Source organism: Micropterus dolomieu, linkage group LG21 (genome assembly GCF_021292245.1).
Source record: "Micropterus dolomieu isolate WLL.071019.BEF.003 ecotype Adirondacks linkage group LG21, ASM2129224v1, whole genome shotgun sequence".
Classification (NCBI taxonomy): domain Eukaryota; kingdom Metazoa; phylum Chordata; class Actinopteri; order Centrarchiformes; family Centrarchidae; genus Micropterus; species Micropterus dolomieu.
The window spans coordinates 28,592,842-28,615,880 of NC_060170.1; the positions used below are offsets into that span (position 1 = coordinate 28,592,842).

The window sequence follows — 23,039 nt, forward strand, 5'->3', positions numbered from 1 at the left end:
AACATGTTGAATTAAAATCTGTTAGTGTATTTTTCAAAAGACAGTGATTTATACTGAGTTAGTTGACAATTGTTTAAAAGCTGTCAATGTTGTAAAGGCAGCATCTCAAGCTCATATGCACATCTGTGGGCTTGCTATTGCCATCAACTGATTCAAGGTTTTACACTGGGAATATAGACTAACAGATCTCTATAGTAGTATATAAGCATGCCCAGTGGTCTAGAGGAAATGAGTCTGACCACATTCCCTTAGGTTTAGCCTACAATCTCCAACAACCACCTGCATAAAATCAGACAACAGAAGCACAATCTGCAATGTATTTCCCAGACAAATTTATTTGATATTTAGATACAATATGTAGACTTAATGAACAAAAAGATCTACAGAAAGGCACAAAATGTCATACATTCACTACCATGTAGCCCTGAATTTCAAAAGCTGATCAGAAACATTTAAAAGCGAGTCGCAGTTTAGAAATGAAAGAGTTGTAGATTTAATAAATTACGATTAGACTGTACAGTTGCTTTGTGAATACTTCCTCTCCCACATATAACTGTCTTGACAATTAGTAAACAATTGATTTAGGTTGTTCAATTTAAGTCTCAGGCTTTTCTATTCAACAGACAGCAGGAATCATTCAAAATGTACCTGGAAACATCGATTACACTGAAGACCAATTGTTTTCGCTCTTTGAGACGTACGCATACAATCCCAGTACAGTAACAAAAAGCAACTGGCTGTCTCATATACTACCATAAATGGAAAAGGCAACCGTATATTACAACCACGTGTCCCACAGAAAAGAATATGGTATCATGAAAAGAAGTCAACTGTAGAGGGCAACTGATGAGCAACAATATCAAAAATATCCTTGTGTCAAACTGTTCACCTGAGAAGATTTTGTTGTAATAAAAATTATGCCTCAGATAATGGCTTCCTAATTTTCCTATTACACCAGATCACCATTTCTGAATCAATGTAAACATATCAGAAATCCATGCACACTCTTTGGACAAGCTAATAACCCATTACAGAGGAAGTGATCACATTCCCCTCATACAGTTTACAGGAAATAAAAACATTAGGATCTTTGAACCCAGAGTATTTCATTACATTTATGTGTTGAAAGGAAACATCTATAAAAACAAATAGACTTTGACACACCACAGAAAGATCAAATGAGGAAACCACTTGTACTATATACTGTAAGCAACACTAGTGATGATCAACACTGCAGGCCAGTGCCACATGATTCTGAAACCTAAGTGGGAGAAAGTGCACCGTGGAACTGAAAAGTCTAATGTCATTAATGAGGCATATCCATCCAACGGCTGATCTGAGGCAAAGACGTAAATCTGCAGCCGTTTGCAGCAACAACAGTGTACAGGCCAGTCTGGCTGCAACTTACACATTTGTTTTGCTTGCTGAAGGAATTGCACTTGCTCACGTGCTGCAAGACATACCAGGAAACATAAAAAGGGAATAACAGACAATTCCCTGAAGAAAATAAAGAGTCATCACAAACAACTTTGCTCATAAAGCTCTGTGTGCCATGATTTACTCCTAACAAGTAGCAGCTAATAGCTGGTGCTAAGCTCTAGGTGTTAGGAACATTGCCAGTCAGAAACAAAAGGAGGTAGCTAGAGCAATAGCTGGCAGCAGAGGTACAATAGGTATAACGGTCGAGAGATTAAGGCAAATGGTGTGTGGTGCTGGTGTCCACTGGGCACTGGTAAGGCTGCTATGGAGCTGTAAACACACCTAGAATGAAGCTGAAGAAGAGGCCTTTTAGAAAGGGTGTACCTCGGATAACCACAAGAGTGAGACAGGCCTCAAGGGTGGGCTGGGTGAGGTGCGGCGAGTTGCACGGTGCAGTTTGGCTTGTGACAGAGGCTGGAGGGGTGTAGCACCATCTGTGGCTGTTTTTCAGTGCAGTTTTTCTCTGGGGACATCTGTTAGGAAGGTGAATGCTGTGTTGAATGTTACGTGTGAATGTCTACAGAAAGAGGGGGGGTGGGGGGTGCGATCAGTGAGAGCTGTAAACACTTCCAAAGTAACATCCTGTAGCTGAACGAGCTTGCATGGATCTGCCCAACTTGCGCTTTTAAAGAGATCAGTCACCGCAAAGGCATCCACACCTGTGTGTGTGTGTGTCTGTGTGAGCGAGACAATGAATTCACATGTTTATCTTCATGCGCACGATGTATGTGTTAAGTGTGTGTGCGTGTGGTGTGGTGTGTGTGTGTGTGGTGTGTGTGTGTGTGCGTGTGCGTGTGTGTGTGTAGAGGGGTTATTAAATCTGTGTGTGAGAGAATACCTGTACGGGCATGATTGTCAGTGTTAATAAGATGCAGTGCTTTGGGTGAGGTGGGGATTACAATGGGCCAAGGCGCCAAGGGTGTTAGTAATCTCTTAATGGAGGCTGTGGCAGGAAGGAACATGAGTATGACAAACAGACAGACTCATGCTGGGGAATGCAAACCACTGAGCCAGTGTGTACAGTTAAAACCAAGGAGGAGACAAAGAGAGGTCAGACGGGGCATCATCTTGAGAGGAATGTTTTGGAGACAACTTTAACAAACAAGGAAAATCAAAATAAAACAGGGGACATATTTGGTCCAACACCTGTCACTGTGGAATCAAGCCGAGGAATTTGCTTTTGTAAAAATGCATCTCTACTGCAAGCAGCTCCTCTTCATATCTCTCCAGGGGGCTAGGTCTTGTCAATAACATGATGCTGATAGCTGGCCTTCCTCTGCCCAGGAGATCAAAGTTAACCAGAGTCTTATCAGCTAGGATCGTGTTGGTTTCTAGAAATCAATTCCTCAGTGTATAGAATGTCTATGATTGGGTGCAAGTCAGGGATCCGCTCTATTGATTGCAGGTAGCAGAGTCCCCCCCCCCCACCTCCACAGCCTGAATCAGTTCAGGTAAAAAAGCGGCACCAAAGGAGCCCTCTTAGCGGTCTCCATTGCTGGGTGTTTTAAATCCTTTGCCTTTTCATTCGTCTGCAGCACTGGTTCCTCGTATTTCACCCTGTTTGCGAAGCTGTGGGGAAACAGAGGAAAATAAACACCACGTTAGATCTATGTAAGCTAAACAGGTGGGAGCAAGTTGAATTCAGCGGAACCCTTCATAAATGGTTGCTGGTTACTGCACACAGGTTTAGACTCATTTTATCCATTATGTATGACTTTGGGTTTTACCTGCACTAGAAACCATTAAAAATACAACAAATGTCCTTTTGCAAACTGAAATCTTTAGCCTTTGCTTAAAAACCTGCTCCAACAGTCCCTATCAAGCCCCTTGTTTGTCTTCTAGGTAGATAAGAGCATCACTTTCAAATTCTTCCACTCTGAGGCTGATGGCTTTGGAAAGTCAATTAGTGTTAGAATCTGATAGCCGAACACCTTAATGGAACAGTTCAAACCAACAGTGGCTCTAAACAGACGAATGGACAGATCTGATGAAAAGGCATGAGGATTCAACCTCCCACTTCTCCATCCTTTTCCCCATCCTCCCTCCCTTTTTTCTCAATCACAGCACAGACTTCTTCTCAACTGCAGAATTCCATTTGTATGTTAATGAGGAAAAAGGAGCCATCTTGAAGCCAACCCCCCTCCCCTTTCTTGCCCTTTGCTTCTCTCATGCCTCCCTCTTCTAAACCAACAGCACCTGACGAGTGTACACAGAAACAATGTAGTACACCAGTGTAGTCTTGCCAGGAACCTGAATGGCAGTGTCTGTACACAGGTTTTTGCCACCATCCCACCTGCAGTGCATACAGTCTAACTGTGACCCTACTAACCCTTGAGCCTATAGGTTCAGGCCTTGTTGGGCTCCTCGCCACAGCCCTCTTTGATGGCACCCGCGTGTTTACTTACTCCAAGGGAAAATGGGAAACACATGCCGAATTGGGCGAGATTTGTGCGGAAGGGGGGCTATGCACAAAATGCTGTATGTTGGTAGTAAGCCAGGAATGTTTGAGTCTGGCCCACTTTGGCCAGTCCAGCCCGGATTCCTCCCTATTTCTCCTTGTACGGCCAAAGCTCCCAGACTGATATTTAGAGTAGTTCCAAGAGCAAACCAGAGGCAAGGTTTTACAGAAAATGTGATTCACAGACTGTGATTTAAAACTGTTTTTCTTCTCTGCCTTGTATTCCTCTAGGCTCTAGTTTGCAGGTACTAGCCTTGAGCAGGCCTTCTGTGTATGCTTTTAACTGCTGGCCACCTCTTAAAAAATAGCATGTGTGATTCTGAGAAAAGTTTGCCCAGATGTCTGGATATATCCAAAGGACAAGGCACTTGCATACACGGTCATGCAAACCGTGGTATGAGATTTTCACAGGGTCAGCAAAACACCTAACGATTTAGCACATGTCATATTTTTCTGAAATCTGGTGCTATTGATTAACTAATTCAGAGTGTTATGCAGTTGCACGTGAAAGCGCACACGCACACACACACACACACACACACACACACACACACACGCACGCACGCACGCACGCACAATTAAACACAGTGGACTAAAAGCCCTTTTACAACACCAAAGAGTATAGAGTGAAAGCAACAGAGGCGTGCAGCATCACAGAAACCCCACAGGGAGCAGAGAAAGCATCTTACAGACTGACCTCTACCAGTGAGAACTTACACAGCAAAACTCAGACCTACACCTGGCCTGGCTACTCGTCTGCAGCCTTTGTACCTCGCACAGACCCCTGCTTACGCATCTGGACAAAAATGAAAATACAGTAAATCACAGAAAAGACAGAAAGGGATTAGGAAGCCTGTGCGGGCAGCTAGCACTAGGAGACCAGTGACATTTTTTTATAAAAAGTTTGTTTGTTTCAGTCAATTATGCATCCCAAAATTGTGTTGTACTGTTAAATGTCAAGAGAAAAAACATGCTAAATTGTTATGTTACTCTTTGGGATGCCAGTGATACAGTGGTGTTAATCAGGAAATCGGCCGATGTCGATGTCAATATCCTTCTCTTCCGTTTTAATATTCTGAATACTCCATATTTCATCAGGGCAGTAGTTATTGTGATCAGGATATAAGAAAGCACACAAAAGCACATGATAGATGTTTTAGAACAACTCACTTACATACAAAGTATGAAAAAAATAAATAAATTAAGAATAAATGATAAAATATTACATAAAAAGTTACGGTTTAAAACAAACTCCAAACATTTATAAAAAAATTAGAAGGTACAATTTCAATGGGCAACACATCTGTGGGAACAAATGCAGTGGGGAAAATGGCAAAATTAATATGAACACCATAAAATGGCAAACTCAAGCATGAAGCTCAGAAATTAAATGGTTGAAAGAAAGTGTCTTAATTGACTTAAAAACAGGATTAAGACCCAAAAATTCTTCCTCCTGGCTTCCTGTTATCACACTAACACACAAGTCTATTCAACTTATCTAATGTCTAGTGACTGGATCCAGTGAATGCACAAGGTCTACTTTTAATTATGGGTCATTTTTAGTTCTGCACCTACCTCATCCAGCTCCCTCTGTGTCTCTGCCTCCATCCGCCGGATATCATCCATAGTCAGCTCCACCCACTTATCAATCCAACAGAAGAGCTGGCGATGGAAGTTAGTGAAGATCCTCTTCTCTTGCTGAAGGAGACAGAGGTAGTGTTGGTTATGGCTGGGTGATATGGTTGAAATCAACATCACAATATTAAGAGAAGTATTTTAGTATTAAAATATGTATATTCACAGGGTTTCCGCAGGTTTCACCTAGTCAAATTTAAGACTGACATCACCACATCAAAAAAAGAAACGTACAAAAGGAAATGCAGTCACAAAATTACTTGCAGAGTAAATAAATGTATTCAAGGGTTGGATGATGTCTACAACGTAACACCGGGATGGACGATGACACTGATAAGCTACGTAATTAACAAGCTGGCATGCGGTGCACCTACTGAAAAAGGATCACGGGTGGAAATATCCAGAAAAAAAGACGAGTTCTGTGTCTTTTCAGCGACTTTATAAAACATAACCTACTGCTAATGGAGAAACTCAGGGGAGCAGACAGGGAGAGGAAGACAGAAAGGCGGGGAAAGTTGGTGTGTGTGCAGGGAGAAGAGAAGCCAAGGCAGGTGCAAAGTAGGTACATTTACAAATAATAAAAATAATGTCCATGGGGATTAAAACATGCTTTCACAGGGCGGTATAATGCAAAAAATGAAGGTGGTATTTTTGTGTTGGGGTTTGGTGGTCATCCCCCAAGAAAACTTTTGTGTTTTCCAAAAAGGAAATTTCAGATAATTTTAGAACAGTGTTATTGCTACATCTGTGAATAATAAGTAGGAAAATCTAGAGCAGATTTTAAATAAACTACACCCAAAAGCTAAACTTGCTAAATAAGTCTACAGGGTTTGAATTATGACCATTAGATCTGGGAAAAAGTTTTGATGCTCTCCACAATGATTTTACATTCAAGGCACAGCATCAAGCTGTTTGGAGCCTCAACACCTTAAAACGACCTCAGAATCATTACAGATAGGATTATTCATGTTTGTCTTTTGTGTCTTAATTTACTGCTTTATACATTTGTAGAAATTAATAAAAAATAGGCAACCCGAGAACCACCTCCCTTCTGTCTTATTACAAGCATTTCATTTGTACATTAAAATCAAAAAGAATAATCTCCTCATTTGCTTGAAAGGACTAGCTTGCATCCCTAATTTGCTTTAACATTACTAACCTCAGCTCCTCCATGGTCAACACCGTCCTTTCTTTTTAATTTCACTATCAAGATGTACGGTAGAGGACAGAGCTGTAACCCAACAACTTCATGCTGATCTTATATTCTGCTAACTTTCATTGTCACTTTCTGCCGCTCTCTCCCTCTCACATTCGCTCAACCTTTGAAGAATGAGGAGAGGGAGACAGCCATTCGTTGAGTGTTTCCGAAATTTATTAATGATCGTGTGAAATTTTAGTAGCAGCGCTCATTCATTAAGTAGTGACAGTAGGCTTCAAATACGTTGCTTACAACTGGTTTTAACCAAGCCCTAAGCTCTGTTTCTTTCAGGCAACAGTTGCTTAGGTTGTACTTCCGCACAGCTGAAGAATAAATCCGTTACAATCCGAAAGACACTTGCTGCAATAAAACTAAAGCTACACGTTGGTCTTCAAATTATATTTGGACTAACGACAGAAGAACACATTCTAAAGCGCTGCAAGAGCAATTCAATGAACATCAGAGGTAACGTTACATGGATGTTGGAAAATTAAGACCTCGAACACCAACTTCAGCGAATTTAAGACACCACAGAAACCCTGATTCACAATATGGAAAATGTATGGAACATTACATTACAGTAAACACATGTTTAATGCACTGAACTGTGACAAAACTCTTCACCCCCAAAATTAAATAACTCATTTGAAAATTGGCTTGTAATCACTAAATATTTACAAAACCACAATATCATGATACATTTGCACTAGACGCCAAAAAACAACAGTACTGAATTACCACACAGCAAAAAGCTTCTGCAAACTGGAACTCTCAGAGCCTGAATACAACCTTTGAGCCAAGATAACACACTGTGTGATGTTAAACCACTCTAACCTCATGGATGAAGTTCTCCACTTTGTTCTGCAGGCCCCACCACTTGAACTTGACTGTGACCAGTTTGTAGGCACACATCCTTGGGCAGTCCGTCTTACTAACCAGCTCTTTCTGTTAGGAGAAGAACAGCAAAAGAATGACAACACTTTTTAACACTTATAGAGCTTTAAAAAGTGATGTGTATCAGAATAATAAAGGAAAAACTTAACAGAAACTTTCCAATGAAAGAATCCTCGTAAAAACAGCAGAAGGCTGAAAGAATATAATTTTAGACTAATCTTGGCTGCATTCAAAGCTAAAAATCATTAATACATAATGCTTTGGGTATGGAGCTTGCTGAAATAATTATCAATATGAAGATGTGCTGTGCACAGATAAAAGTGCCCTAATCTACAACACACTTTCTAAATCCATCCGCTGCTTGCACTCTGCCTCCCTCTGAAGAAAAGAAGAAAAGGAGGAGGGGGTTGGGGCAGAGCAAAGTGGATAAACTCCAGATGAAGGGACCATTTCTCTGCCTCCGCCCTGACAGCGACACCGTTCCCGACAGGCATGCCTTTGTGGCCACGGAAGGCAGATAAAACGGTGCTCGTGAAGCGATAAGGGTGTTGCGGTGCAAAGCTGGTTACATTATTAACACCTAGGACCTGCTCGCCCCCAGAACACACATACTCTCCCCTCCGAGAACACCTGTTTAATTAATCACTTCATTCTGGCTCGGCATTCCAAGAGAAAATGCCACAGACCCGCCTCAATCACCCTCATCCCACTGCCGTTTGATGCTACGATCATGGAGGAGAGCGAGGGAGGGGAAATGAGAAACATTTCTAAATTTGCAGTGGGTTTAGAAAAGTTGTCATCGCTAAAGGAGAACTTCACATGAAACGGATTCTACATCAAAACACTTACGGTGACATTTCTTCTCTCCCTCTCTGTGCCCCATTCAAAGGAGCAGAAGTTTTCAGAAATACAAAGGGTACCGATATGCAAGCATGTGTGCATGCAGAGATAGACAAGAGTTTTATTGCTCTGAGAAGCTGGCAGAAATTGTGCCTCTGTTGTCACATAACTCCCTTTTTTCACCTTTTCAAAAACAGTCTTTTTCCATGTCCACAGCGGACGGGAAAGTGATCTAATTAAAAACACAAAATAAAAAGTTGTGCGTCTTTATTCATACTTTTTAAAGCTGTTTGGCTGCCTTTGTTCTGTGAAAATTCTTGAAGCAGAGTTTCCCATGGTGAACTTTGAGGGCTCCACTGCAGAATAGAAATTCTTAGTGCTCTAACACTGAGCAGGACCCGTTTGTGAGGCTGCGGGGTACAGCAGGGTTTAGAGGGGAAAGCAACAAAACTCCTGACAAACTTTCTCTGTGTAGATCAGCTACATCTTATGGACTTATTACTTTCTATCAAACGTACATCAGTACGTACAGAATTGCTGCTTGTCAAATTTAGAATCAGTGTCCATTCAGTCTCTTTCCCGTATCTGTCTTCGTCTTCCGTCACACACAAAGCATGGCAGAAGGGGCTCAGAGTAGAACTGTTATCTGACCTGGTGACTAGAAATTTCTATTACATCCAATTAGAGCACAGAAAGAGGAGATTTGTCTTCATCAATTTGCAGCCTTACTCTTCTGCCAACCCCACTCTAGCCTTCCTACAGCTCTGTGCTCTCCTGTACACAGAGCTATTCTGATTATTACAGGCAATGGTGCTTGTGTGGACCAAAACTCTTTAAAGTCTGTATGAAAAGAAAACGTTACAAATTCTTCTAAATTAAATAAAAACTATAAAATACCATCTGATCATCAACATATTCACCCTCTTCCTGTCAAAATTAGTATTGATATCTTTGTTTCGAGTCTACAGCCATGGGTCTATGGCGCCATCTACAATATTTTGTTTTAGTTTAAAAACGAACGAACAAATACGATTTCTGTCCACACCAGTTGATCTCCGTCTACATTAAAACGACTGAAAACACACATCTAGTGGCCATTCACTTACACTGGGCATGCGCGTGCTGGTGAAACATGAAGCAGATGGTCTCTTCCGTAGTTACAGAAGATTTGGTGAAAGAATAAAGTAATGCAGACGAAGAATCAGACCAATAACGAGCTTGGACTGGTACTGAATGTAACATGGGAGTGTGGCAGCAGAAAACAGACTGCGAGTCGTCGCAAAGTAAAGCGACATGTACAGTACAAGTGTAGGCAGATAAGTGTTATTTGCATGGTAAAGAATATTTTAATAAAAATACCATGTCAAAAACTCTGTCAGTAGCATCGTTTTTCTGCTTTGCATGATTTATTAGACCCAATCAGAGAGCCGAGCGTGAGTGTCATCATTTCTGAAGTCCTCTGTTTTTGCCTGTCCCCACTAAATCGCCCTCCGGAGTTTCAAGAAGAAAAACGGGGTCGGCAGCGTTTTCAAAGTTCTCTGTTTTAGGTCTTGGTTTTCGCCGTTGTAGTCTAGAAGGGAGGTGCAAACATAGCAAAACGCCTCCGTTTTAAAACAAAAACGCAGTAGTGTGGATGGGGCCTATGTGAACATATCTGCTTTGCATATCTGGATACTACAATTTCTCTCCATTCTTCTGCTCACACTGTCAATTTGGAAAGGGACCAAGAGAGGAAAGCAAGTTTCCAGCCACAAATTCTTGACTGGATTGAGGTCTGGACTCTGAACATTGTTGTTTTTAGGCATTTCCCGAGTTGTGTTGGCTTTATTTTTGTTGTCTTGCTGGCAAATAAATCTTCTGCAGCAGGTTGTCCTCAAGGATTTACATTCTTTTACTGCATTCCTTTTACACTCTTATCTTCGCAAGTCTTCCAAGACCTGATGCAGAGGAACATCTTAACAGCATGATGCTGCCACCACACAAAAAGCTCAATCTTTGGCCTCAGACCACTGAACTTTCTTCCACTATGTTTGAGAGTCTCCCACATACTTTCTAGCAACACTGGACAGAATGTCATGCGTTTTGTTTTCAATAGTGGCTTTTTGTTTGTTGTAGGTTTCTCCAACAATTGTTGTATGTATAGTGTCACCCATCCCAGCAACAGAACCCTGTAGCTTATGCAGTTGACAAGCAGTCTGTGGGGAGCACATTCTGCTTTAGACAGATTTAAAGATGTTCCATGTTCTTTCTATTTTACTATGACCGACCTTACTTTTGTTAGTGAATTGGAAATGTTCTGTGCAGAATTATGTAAGGTCTTGCGCAACTACAGGGGGGGATATATGTGAAACGGTCTGTTGGTATACAGAGTCAAATATGGGTTGAATCTTTGTTCAGTCTCCTGTGACGTTAATTACTATTTGCGTGTGAATTTGATATATCTCATTTTCATGGTCCACAACAGAATTACCTTCCAGGTGGGTCCAAGGGGTCCTCTGCCAGTCTTAACTGACGTGAACTTGGCAGGGTCCTCATCTGGCTTGTAGTCCTACAGTGAGAAATTTTTGCAATTAATACAATACATAGCACAATTTATTTGGTTGACACAAGCTGTTAAACAAGCTGAGCTCAAATATTTATCCATGATTACTGGAACACTGAGCTGAACTGAGCAGTAAATACGTGCTTTGTTTTATTTGGCAACAAAGGTTTTATAAATCTGCAAGTTTTGTTGATTTTATTTTCCCAAAAAGAAAGCATGTTCACATATGTTAAGATATCATTTTCAATGATACTTTCATAAAACCGAAGCCCAAAAAACGAAAGTTTCATTTCATTCAGCAGGTTACAGAATCGGTGGTGTGCTTGCCCTATACTACTGTTCGCCAACTGTGCTCTAAACTAAGCGGCACAGCAGTCTCTGCCACTGAAAGGCCAAAGAGTACCGCACTCATTCTCCAAAACCCGCCACCCCCCCGGAGATAATGTCATGCAGCAAGACCAGGGTACAACTCAGCCTTAAGTGGCTCAGAGATAAAAGACTGTCTATGGGGCGTTGATGCCACTAGCAACATCTGTTTAATTAGGGTGATATTGGTGCCAGTTCATATGAGTAAATGTGCTCTTCAGTGTTACACAATGTGTGTGTGTGTGTGTGCGCACCTAAGTATAGTTGCTCTAACTGCGACAGCACTCCCTACTATATAATATCTATCTATCTATCTATCTATCTATTTATCAGATCTTGGTCCCATGGCAAAAAGGTTTTTAAAGCAAGTACAAAGTACTGAGCGACAGTGGGCACATTAGCCAAGCACATGGCAAACATAACAAAGTTGACTTCATAAAACAAGCAAGAGAAATAGTAATACAAATAAATGAAATGGCTTTCAAATGATCAACAGCTCAAGGGCCCAGCAATTTTAAATAAATCATGATGCGCCTGCAGCTAAAAACTACTTTTCAGGGCTATTGGCCAACAGGAGGGTGCCAAATGTGTGGAAAGAGATAAACCCACCCTTACACACACACACACACACACACACACACACACACAATAATTTGGCTGTTTTAATGCTGAGAGCTCCGTCACTTTAACAATACACTCTGCTGCACTAATGAGGTCTGTGAATCGATATGCCGTGGTAGACGAAAAGGAGCTACTCCTCTAGTAAAAGAGTGTGTGTTCTAGTGCGAGTGTGTTTGCGTGGTGTGTGTATTCCTGCATAGGAAGCACTGTGAGCCTTAATTACACTAACAAACTCATCTGTGCTGGCGGTACGCCCCAGGCCCTGCAGCCATGCCTGAGGCTGAGGGCTGATAGGGTCCTCAGACACAACACACTCCTCTAGCAAGGCAAACACCTCCGCCTCGTTAACTACCCACCGCAAACAAACACGTACACACACACAGAAACCAATGCTTCTCAACCAAATAGCCACACATATGCACGCAGAGCCAGAGTGAAATGAGGCAATGTGATGTCATACAACAGCAATGATGGGCAACATTTTCAAATAAGATTTCCGAGATTCCAAGCGGAGTATTAAAAACTCTTTGAAATAATATTGAAGCAATCTTGGGATGCTTCAATATGCTTAGGATGTGTGTGTAGTTTGTAAAGATTTGAAGTTGGCGAGGCTCGTGTCAAATGGAGGCCAAATGTCAGTTAATTCTCATTTAATCAAAACATAATGTCTAAATGATTAAATCAAATCATCTCATGGGACAGTTCTTGCCATCCACTGTCAGGCAGAAAGGTGTGTGTGTGTTTCATAGTATTTCATCTACTGGTAATACAGTTTACTAAAATATATTTCCAGCCTTCATTCCACTAGATACAAGAAGTACCTAAAAGTTCCAGCATTGTTCAATGAGTGGGTTTAACGGCGAGATAAACATTATTCCACATTGCTTAGCAAGTTTGTTTTGCTTACTTCTTTTTTGTTCTAGTGCAGCAAAAGGTGGAAAGTAGGGCTGGAACAATTAATCAATAAATCAACAGTGTATTAATCAACAACAATTTAAAATAATGCCAATGTGTCAAATAAAAATGACAAACAACGGTAGCTTTCCAAATTGATGATTTGCAGATTTGTCCATTTCAAATCATAAATAAAATCTTACATACAGAAAACTACTACTACAAATTACTACTACAACAAAATTGCTACATTCCAACAAAAACAACTGATCAACACAGCCATAATTGAATGCTGATCTGTACAATACACACAATTTCACATGTGACAATATTTATATAACACTGAAATGAAGGTTCCTGTGTCTGTAACGAAAATTACCTTTTCCAAATATGCTCAAAAGTAAATTAAACAAGATTACTGCTCATCAAAAATAAATGAGTAACTCTCATTTGAACATTTCTCATGTAAAGGAGATTGGGTTTGGCAAATAGCTTGGTAGTGATCAGGCTTGTCCTCATGAAGGCGCCAAACTGTGTTTTTAATCTTGCACTGGAAATGTGCCAGAAGAGTTTCTACTTACAGTAGTGGACACTTGACTTCTGTCTGCAATGTCAATGGGCACAACAGTTACATCCTGCCATGTGGAACTGTCTAGTTTGTGCACCTGAACAACCAAACAAAACAAATGTGTTGGCAGAGCATATACACTAAAATCTGATGTTCAAACTGGGTATTTGCTCGATAAGATGCAGAAGCGCTCACATTTTCTTGTGTTCCAAGGTCTGGTTTGTGCCATGTCTCAATCTTAATGAAGAAATTGTCTTTCATATACTCGTTCTAGAAGGAGGAATCAGGTTAGGGTTGCATATTTCAGAATTAAAAGTATAGAATATCATTTGAGTATACTGAATTTTTTATATATATATATATATATATATATATATATATATATATATATACACACACATATACACACACACACACACACACCTTAAACTTAGTTAAAAGAAATATATTTAGCCAATTTAAGAAATACAACAAGACAAAAGCCATTTAAGGCTACCTACCGTCACAACTGGATCAAGGTTAGCAATGAGGAAAAAAGGGGGGAGAGAAACATCATTACATGTACATATATAATAAAAACATGATGCAAGTAGCACAAGTGTATTTAACCATGACTATGAGTTTCAGGGTAAAGCAAAGAAAAAGTGATATGGGGACTCACTGGTTCTGCAGTAAGGGTAGGCATTCCAGGCCTTTTCATGGAATACCAGGGCGCCTTCAGGGGCCAACAGCTTCACAAACCCTGGGACTTTACTGTAGGGTGGGAAAAGAGGGTGGGGATAGGTAGAGTGGAGAAAGAAAAAAGGAGGACATACCAGGTTCTAGAGGTATGATTGTGCAGGTGGAAAATTAACAACTTGAAGTGCCTTACAACAAAGATAAGACAACGCTGCCACTGCCTGGCAGCATGGTGCCATTACAATGTAAGAAGGCAATCAAATAGTCTGATTAAAAAAGGTTAAAAAACAAAAACAAAAACACATACCTCTTCAGGTGGTAGATTTTGTGTGTATACTGTCCCTTCTCGCCGTCTTTTTCATAGGGCTCATTCTTGAGTACCTCAATGCCTTCACCACCACCTGTCTCATTTTTACTTGCTTCAGCTACTGAGAAGAGCTGCCCCACTTGGTACTGTAATACAAAAGCACATCAATCACTTACACCCAGAAATTAAACTAAGCTGGTCTAAACTAACTTGCTGATGCTCAAGATTCAATGAGGTATACATATGGGCATGTGTCCTGATTTTTTTTAAATATGGGCCAAATAAGAAACAGCTATAAATGGCATTTGTATTTCAAATACTTGAAAATGCAAGTATTATAGGTACGTGTGTATCGTAAACCAGAATTACTATCCATGTAAATTATGTCAATTGGCTAGTGTTGTGTTTTTAAAACGACTACCTCATCACAGCCTATAGGCTTCAGTTACGTTTCCTTTTCATAAGGTTTCATTCAAGGATTTTTTTAGAGGCCTGAGGAGGTCAAAGTATGCAGTGTTGTACAAGAAAAAGCAAAAATTATAGAAAAGTCAGAGGAAAATAAGTGTGTGTATTTGTGTAAATGAAATATTTTTCCTTCTTCCTTATTCTTTTAAACATCTTGTGACCTCCCATTTTTATCTTGTAACCCCCAGTGAGGTCCCAGCTCGGGAACAATTGTTAGGTTACAGCCCTTTATTGAATGTTGTATGCATTTATCATAAAGTTGAGCAAATAAGCAAACATTAACTTAGTAAGATGTGTTACTAGCCTGCTGTCACTCTAACAGATTGCAGATAATGTCCCAAGAAAAACTTCTGCAGTACACAATAATCAAATAAGCTTGTGTCAAAGCTGTGGAGTGGGAACAAGGGTCTTTCCAATCAAAATACAATGAAGAGCAGCCCTAATCTGGACAATCTACTTGTATTTTCAACTTTAAAGCTGTCCCACACGCTGCAGGCGAAATTAACCAGTTTAATCTCATGTTATGAATTTGAACAACAGAGAGGTGCATGTTTGCAAATAGTTCACCTACCAGAGCTCTTATTAGTGTTTCTCCCTTTGTGAGAACAGTTATTTTTCCATTATTTGGAAAGAGCTTTGAAATGTGGCACTAATTGCCAAGAGATTGTATCACCATATAAGGCAGCGGGGTGAGAGTCTGGGATTCATGACATAAACCTTTATAAACACAAGAAACAAATCCTGCTCTTGTAAAACAATCACAAGAATTACAAATTATGCTTTTTTGGATCAGACTGTGTTGCCTTAACTTGCGAGCAGAAGCTGAACACTGGAAATGTTGAAAGATAGCAGTGCATTAATTTTTCACTGCCTCTACTCTTTGTGAGGATAAGGCAATTATTTTTAAGCATTACAGAGACTTGTTGTAATTCCTATAAACCACCACTCTGTGACACAGTTTAAGCCCAAATAAGGGATTTAGGTCCTACTGCATGTGAGACTAATAGAAAAAAATTAATTGGGTTGCAAGAGTAAAAGGTCGGTCAATACTAATGTGGAACAGAAACACATGAAATAATGATTGAACAAACACATTTAAATATATTTCTTTCTTTAAAAGAGACTGTCGGAGAGGAGAAAAAGGCCAGTATTTCACATCCTCTGCACTTACTGGCTTATATGACTTTTGTCACTACCCTTGAGCTTAGTTTTCGGTCATTTATAATGAGAAAAGACGTAGCTGAAAAGTACACAAGATTAGGTAGCTCTAAAATAAAAAAACAAATAAGCTATTCATATTGTCAATATAGTAATAAGGGAGACTGAAACTGATTACTCACCTCCTCAACACTACAGGGTAAAACCACACGACTGCAAAAAGAGAGAGAAGTGTGGTAACATTCACACAAAACTTGTTTCTTAAAGACACTGTTCAATAACCATTCTGCAACTACAATTTTTATTTAAAGTGAACAATGAGCTTAAGTAGGTTAAACTATGCTAAATTAAAGTGATAAAAACACACAATTCTATTAAATGTGCTTACTTTGGACCATGGTCCAAAATGTATAACACATTCAGATTTATTAAAAATTTATCAAATCTCCACACATATGTACCAAAGTGAACCACTGCAGAAGAAGCAGTAATAATGTCATAGCCACGCGTACGCTATTATAGCATTATAAATAACCTCCACCATGCACACAGGCCTTCTCACTGCTGAAGAAGAGGAAGTCAGTTGTGGTCACTCTTCCTGGAGGTGAAAACTATTTCTGCACAGTTCGACACGTTGCGGACTTTAGCAAGATGAGGAACCACTAATGGACCAAAGTGGAATAGTTAGAGCGGCGCAAAGCTGAGATTGGATATGGTCAAGAGATGAGGAAAACTCCAATTAAAATGGGGTGAGAGAGGAAAGGAGCAATGCAAAATGTCAGCGGTGACCCATTTTGGACCAAAAACTTTTAAAGACATCAAATGTGCAGCACAGATCTGTGATAAAAGATACAGCTGTTTGAAAAAGAAAGAATAATTGAATCTTAAGATATGAAAACGTTAACAGTATTTACTTTTTGCATGGTTAAAGCATACTGCTACTTTTTTCTCCATACCTCAACAGACTTCCACTTCAGGGCGTGGCATGCTGTGGCCAAAGCAATTGCATAATTTACCCCTGATGATCATGAGGTTTCAGTCAATGACCACTAACCACACAGTGCAAAAGAAAAAAGTGGGCAGAGGAAATTCTCTCAAAGCATAAATCTAAAGCAAGGCTGTATTCTACGCTGAATATAAGCATTTGGTGCATCATTTTTTGTTTTATTTTTTCTGACTGCACTTTTTTCTACCCATATGCTCTTGGATGTTGATGATGAGCTTTCCAGAATCAAAGCTACTCTATTAACTTGTGTTAATCTTCACCCAGTGACGGAGTATACTTTATCTTCTCCAGGCTGCTATCACAAGGCCAAAGCAAGGCTTTTTGATGAGTGATGTTGATTTTCAACAGTCATGGGCACTAGGCACATCATGATGGTTTTCATTATGGCAACTTTGAAAAATGAACTGGACCGGAGCACAGTGAGTAAATGAGGAGTATTGTTTGTATTTTAAAGGATGCATGGCATTTACTACAGCCCTTCAGAAGACCAGTACATGGATGTAGACATAATCTGACTTCACCATGTACAGATGGTGAGTGATCCCTTGTATTAGTGCAGGCTGTGCTAATTTCTGAAAGCCAACAACATGGAAAACACCATGATAAAGAGTTAACCCTAACGACACAGCCAGTAATGTAATTAACATTAGTTAAGTTGTGGGTTAGCAAACTGTCGCTACAGTTGCTGCTGCGAAGCTAATATGTAGAGAGGATTAGATGGTTCCAGAGCAAGCACAAAAGCTTTGTGGGCAAGTAACTGAATGTTACTTGTCACACAAATCATGGCTGGAACCGCTGGAATAGTGTTGTTTGGATGTAAATGTTGAAAAAACACAAGTGGCCCACACCCCACTTGTTTTTTTCCCAACATTTACATTTTCTGTGTACAAACACCTGATTTTCTTCAGTGCACTGCAAACACAAAAGAGGCAGCTAGCTAATCAGGAGGAGATATTCACTGAATTTGACAAAAAGATGTTTATTGGATTAGAATTGTTTACCCCGCCTTTAAGGACATGCAGTTGGGACTGGTGGATCAATACAGCGGGATCACTACTCAAAAGCTACTCAGTCTTCTGTGTCAAACATGTCAGAGAATGGTAAAAAAGAAAAGTGTGGTGCTACTTTAAGAAAGATTGAGAAATGTTAAAGAAAGTGAAAATGAGAACATGTTTTATGTTGTTGATATTTTAAATTTTTTTATTCTTATTTATGTTTTATTATTAATAATATCTATTTTTATAATAATTTATTTATGTTCTCATTTAATTGTACTTGTATTTCCTTTGTAATACATTTGTTATAAAGGATCATTATGTGTCATTAGATTGATTTTTAAGTGTGATGATCTTTTTTTTTCTTCTAAAAAATTACCATTGTAGAAATGATCTGTATTGGTATAGTTAAAATTGTAACAAAAAGTATCTGTAACACTGAATTTTATTGTATGCCCTTTCCTAACATGCAGTGCCTTAAATGTAATGCTGTGTAAAAAGCATGGAATAAGACACTATGGTAACATCGTTTTACATAACTCTAATCTGTATGAAATAAAATTAAAGGCAAAAATCAAACCTGGAACTTCTTTTAAAACTTTATTGATCTGCTTAATAAAGTTTGCTGGTATTTGTCTATATTACATTTTTGAGTTCAGGCTTTGCTTAAACTCTTTGTATTACACTAACTTCTAATCTGATTTGTTAGACTGATGGCATGCTCCTATGCTAAAATATTTAAGATTATGGTTTTAAATTAGATAATTTCATTTGATCTGGAGAAAATGAACAGAAATTTAAATCTCACATTAAAAGACAGCGTGTTGGTCAAAGACACAGTAAATGGAAATGATGGGTCCAGCACCTACTCGCGATGAAAACACCAATAAGATTATGATGGTGGCTATGATAAGATGGGATGAGTCACTTCAAATAGACGTCCTGCCTTGACAGAAAGGCGCACATTAATTGACTAATGAAGCCCAAGTCCAAAACTAGCATCCTTACACTCCCAAAATATCTAGACAGGTTTCTGTGTATGATTATGACAAATTTAACATACTATAACGTTAATAGATAACTTACTGCCGTGGCTGGCATCTATTACTTACACATTCAGATGACAGCTTTAATGTCAACATGTCATCTTCATACCACAGGTAGCTAACAGCTAGCTAGCATAAAGTTAACCGAAACACTAAGTTACCGCTAGCAAGCTAGTTTACTGAAGTAGCTGTGTTTGACACAAGACAGCAGCCAGCTATTCGCCTGTTAATCAAAGTCTCTTATCTTGGGTAAGATTAGATGGCGTTGCCACGAGTTTAACTGTCAATGTTGCAAAGATAACATTAGCAGCGCTAGGTGATTTCCCATTCATGTTATATCGTCAGGGTTAGCTAGCATTAGCAAATCGTGAGCTAGTTCGTAGCGCAAGTTAACTTTAGATTCCGCGACGCTTATCTTTTAAACGCATAACGTGTTTAAAAGCTAACTACTTAACGTAAACATATGAGAAAGTGTAGGATAACATCAGCTGTCACACACAGCGCCGTACCGCTGTCAAAGCCGGTAGGCCAGAACTACTCTTGAGCAATCCCACCCTTCCCTCGCGTGTCTCACTCAGGCAACTGAGACAAGATGAAAAGTTTTCATTAGTGTCCAACCAGCGAAGCAACTGCCCTGGCAAACCGAACCCGTTAATAAAGGATGCAACGGTTTCAAAAAGGTCAATAAAGAACGGTTTGGACAGGAAAATCGGACTTACTACTCTTTGATGACGACCATGGTAGCTTCTTCCTTTCGACACTAGCGTTACTGCCCGGTGACCGCTGATTGCTGCTGACGTCATGAGAAGCTGAGCTCGGCGCCCGGTCCCCGCCCCCGCCCCGGCCCCGGCCCCCGGTCCCGGCCCCCGCCCCGGCCCTCCTGAACGGTGATTTGCAGAAAGAGGCATGGTCGGGCCCACTAATTAATATTAACCAATGACATATCTTTCTGGTGGCTTTTATCCCGCCTATTGTACGTCTTGTCTGATCGAGCAGCACCAGTGATATAGTACACCACATTAAAACTACAGCAGGAATTAAGGTGCTACATCATTTCACATTTATTTAAGAGGATATTGGGAAATTCCTTTTAAAACAAAGTTTTTTTTTGAGCATTCAGTGTTATTATCTGCTGCACGGCCTGAAGCCCACTTGCGTGGTCTAATAATGAGGTGTTACTAGACTTGGTGCCTGGTATTAGGTGAAACTACGGTAATTTAATGTACATTTGTTGTAGCAGTGGTTCCAAACATTGTTTCTCTTTTGACCCATTAAAATGAAGCTAGGTCTACTTGTGGGACAAAACTTTAGTGTGGACATTAATTGTCAGCAGCTCCACCAAAGAGATTTTTCCTTCTCAGATCTCTCTCTCTCTCTCTCTCTCTCGCCTATATATATTTCTATATCTATGCTGTTTCAATCTATTTATCTATTTACCTATATAAATAAATAAATATATATTAAAAGTCATAAACATTTATATATAGGTCAGGAATACAAGAAAGCAAACATGATGTTTTTTTATTGAAACAGTTTACTGATAAATGACAGATGGTTGTCATGAAACGTTCATGTTTAATCTCAAAAAATCATGGGCTAAAAAGTCATACATGGTACTTAACATTGAATAGCAAGAGAATCCATGCTTCAAAGCAGACACTCAATTCACAAAGAAATCAGGCAAAATGCCCTTTTGATTTCAATAAAAAATATTAAATCTTTTTTCCCCCACTCTATCCATCTTTACATGGTACAGGTTTGTTCACTTTTTAATAATATAAAAACGCTTAATACTGATTGTGAAACACCGGAATTAATTTACAAAACATAATAATAATTATTATAATATTAATAACAATAACAAAACAATAATAACAATAACCATTCAATTTAAAAACAAAAAATAGAATGGAGGAAATCAGTCATAGTTGTTGCATCTTGGCCCACATAAACAGCAAAGTTTTGGGAGGAAAATACCAAATGGCATTTACATCTACCTGACACACAGTTACACACAAACACAGTATCAGGTCGTTGAGTTTTTCTCATTGCCATTTACAGTGTTATGGGCACAAAGACAAGACACTCTAAAGCATTCATGTGCCTCTGCAGGATCACGCTCACTGACCATTGAAATCCTTCTTGCTGTCAGTCAAGCTTGGTGGACCAACAGTGGTCCTAAAAAAGTGCCCCTCTCCTTCAGCACACAGGATAGTAAATGGTAGATTAAAGTATAGGACCGTTTTAAATGTCTCAGCATTTAGAGGAAGGGAAAAATCTTCCAGGCGACAGGAACTTGTATCCATTGCCAGCAGGTAGTCGGATAGAACGAGCACCAGGGCTACTGCTTGTCGAAATAGTAGGTGATGGGGCCACTTTTCTAGGGTTGGAGCAGTGGTGTCCATTGGAAGAGTTCTTGCTGCCCCTATCTAGTGACTGTAGCCCTAGCTCCCGCAGCTCCAGGCTGTCTTGAGTATCATTAGGGGAGCAACGGCGTGGAGAGAGGTTCAGAAGGCTCAGTACATCCCTACTAGCAGAAGCAAGTGGCCCAGAAGCACTGTGGACGGCTTTGACAGGACCCAGATGTTGCTGTTGCTGGGCTGCTGCAGCATTTGCCCAAAAGGTCTTCAGATTGTGGATAGCTTGGACTTTTTCATCAATGACCCCTCTTCTTAGACGGTCCAAGTCTGGGGCATCAGCAGACGTAGAGCAGGTAGAGCCTGTCGAGGAGTAGGACAGGGCAGGGGATGGAGCACTACCTGCTGGAGACTGGTGACCAGAACAGGGAGACACATTACTCGGTGAACGAGAGATGTGGCCGCTGTATGGGGAGCTCGGGTACTTTAATTTGAACTGTGCATGGCTGTCCAGAGTGGGCGAAGGATGGCTGCCCTCCTTTTGGGAAGACTCAGAGACTGCAGGACTATTGTAGCCAGAGCTTATCTTCTGTAGCGAAGAGGAACGAGAGGGAGGTTTGGGTCTCGGGGAAGATTGAGCTCGGCCACTAGCACTGCTGTTAGGACGGCTGAATGCGCTAGTTTCAGAAGAGCGGAAGGCGCTGCTCCGAGCTGAGGTTCCTCCAGCTGTCCCACCGTCTGCCCCAGCGCGTTGAAGACTACCCACAGCTCGTAGATGGCTTTGAGTCTCCTCCAGAATCTTCTGGGCCAGCTCCTGAGGATCAAGAGGGACAGTTTTTTCTTCCTGAGACTTGACAGTACTGTCCGTCTCGGTGCTGGACTGGTCAGATTCACCTGTATCTGAGCTGCTCACCTTACCCACCTTCTGGAATGGTGAGTTTGGGCTGGGCACCAGGCATGTTTTGACAGGAGATGTGGGAGTGCTGACACTGCCCCTTGATGATACTGATACAGTGTAGCCTCTCCCAGCTCCTGTGCTGGACCCACCAACAACCCCCCTGCCTCCACGGTGGTGGCGCTGGCTGTGGCCTGGTGGTAGAGGCAGAGAGTCACAGTGACTTCCCAGTGGCTCGCTGCTGATAATGGAAAAGCCCTCATATTCCTCCTCATCACCCCGGGCTCCTGCTACTGCAGCAGCCGCCCCATGAGGAGAGGAACGACTACGGGGAACATGTGGGTGTTTGTGGACAGAGTAGTGTGCTGTGGCCCCACTGCGTTGCCGATGACCAAGGAAATCACACTCTGACTTGGAAGCAAAGCTCATGGAGGAGGCTACAGAGCTGAGGCTATAGACAGAGATTGCATCTGATGCCTGACTGTCCAGGCAAGGAGGAGAGAAGGGAAGGGTTGAGTATCCCATGGGCATGGGGTTGGACACAGACTGCGCTGAGGCTAGAGATTCAAGAGAAGATGAGCTGTCCAGGCTCAGACGCTTGGGCAGTTCTGTGGAGTCTGAAGAAAGAGAAGATGAA

The 23,039-nt window shown here is 40.7% G+C and overlaps 2 protein-coding genes across 7 annotated transcripts in view; both read right to left on the reverse strand.

The window, feature by feature from the left end:
• Positions 1-315: 315 nt before the first annotated feature.
• LOC123959697 (phosphatidylinositol transfer protein beta isoform-like) lies at positions 316-19,991 on the reverse strand. 2 transcript variants are annotated; one of them, XM_046033903.1, is made up of 12 exons: positions 19,870-19,991; positions 16,286-16,316; positions 14,481-14,626; positions 14,157-14,248; positions 13,996-14,003; positions 13,691-13,765; positions 13,509-13,592; positions 10,975-11,052; positions 7,605-7,715; positions 5,513-5,635; positions 4,655-4,733; positions 316-3,048 (listed from the first exon to the last, which is right to left on the reverse strand). In XM_046033903.1, the coding sequence occupies exons 1-11, from the start codon at positions 19,887-19,889 to the stop codon at positions 4,686-4,688; spliced, it is 816 nt and encodes a 271-aa protein (XP_045889859.1). In that variant the 5' UTR covers positions 19,890-19,991; the 3' UTR covers positions 316-3,048; positions 4,655-4,685. The 2 variants fall into 2 exon arrangements, with proteins under 2 accessions (XP_045889859.1, XP_045889860.1); XM_046033904.1 differs by lacking the exon at positions 4,655-4,733.
• A 664-nt stretch (positions 19,992-20,655) lies between these two features.
• LOC123961053 (tetratricopeptide repeat protein 28-like) overlaps positions 20,656-23,039 on the reverse strand; it is a 168,209-nt gene continuing 165,825 nt past the window's right edge. For all 5 annotated transcript variants that reach the window (XM_046036154.1, XM_046036155.1, XM_046036156.1 and 2 more), the window contains one exon: positions 20,656-23,019. In XM_046036154.1, the coding sequence (XP_045892110.1) occupies positions 21,404-23,019 (1,616 nt within the window). In that variant the 3' untranslated portion in view covers positions 20,656-21,403. The remainder of the gene's footprint in view (positions 23,020-23,039) is intronic.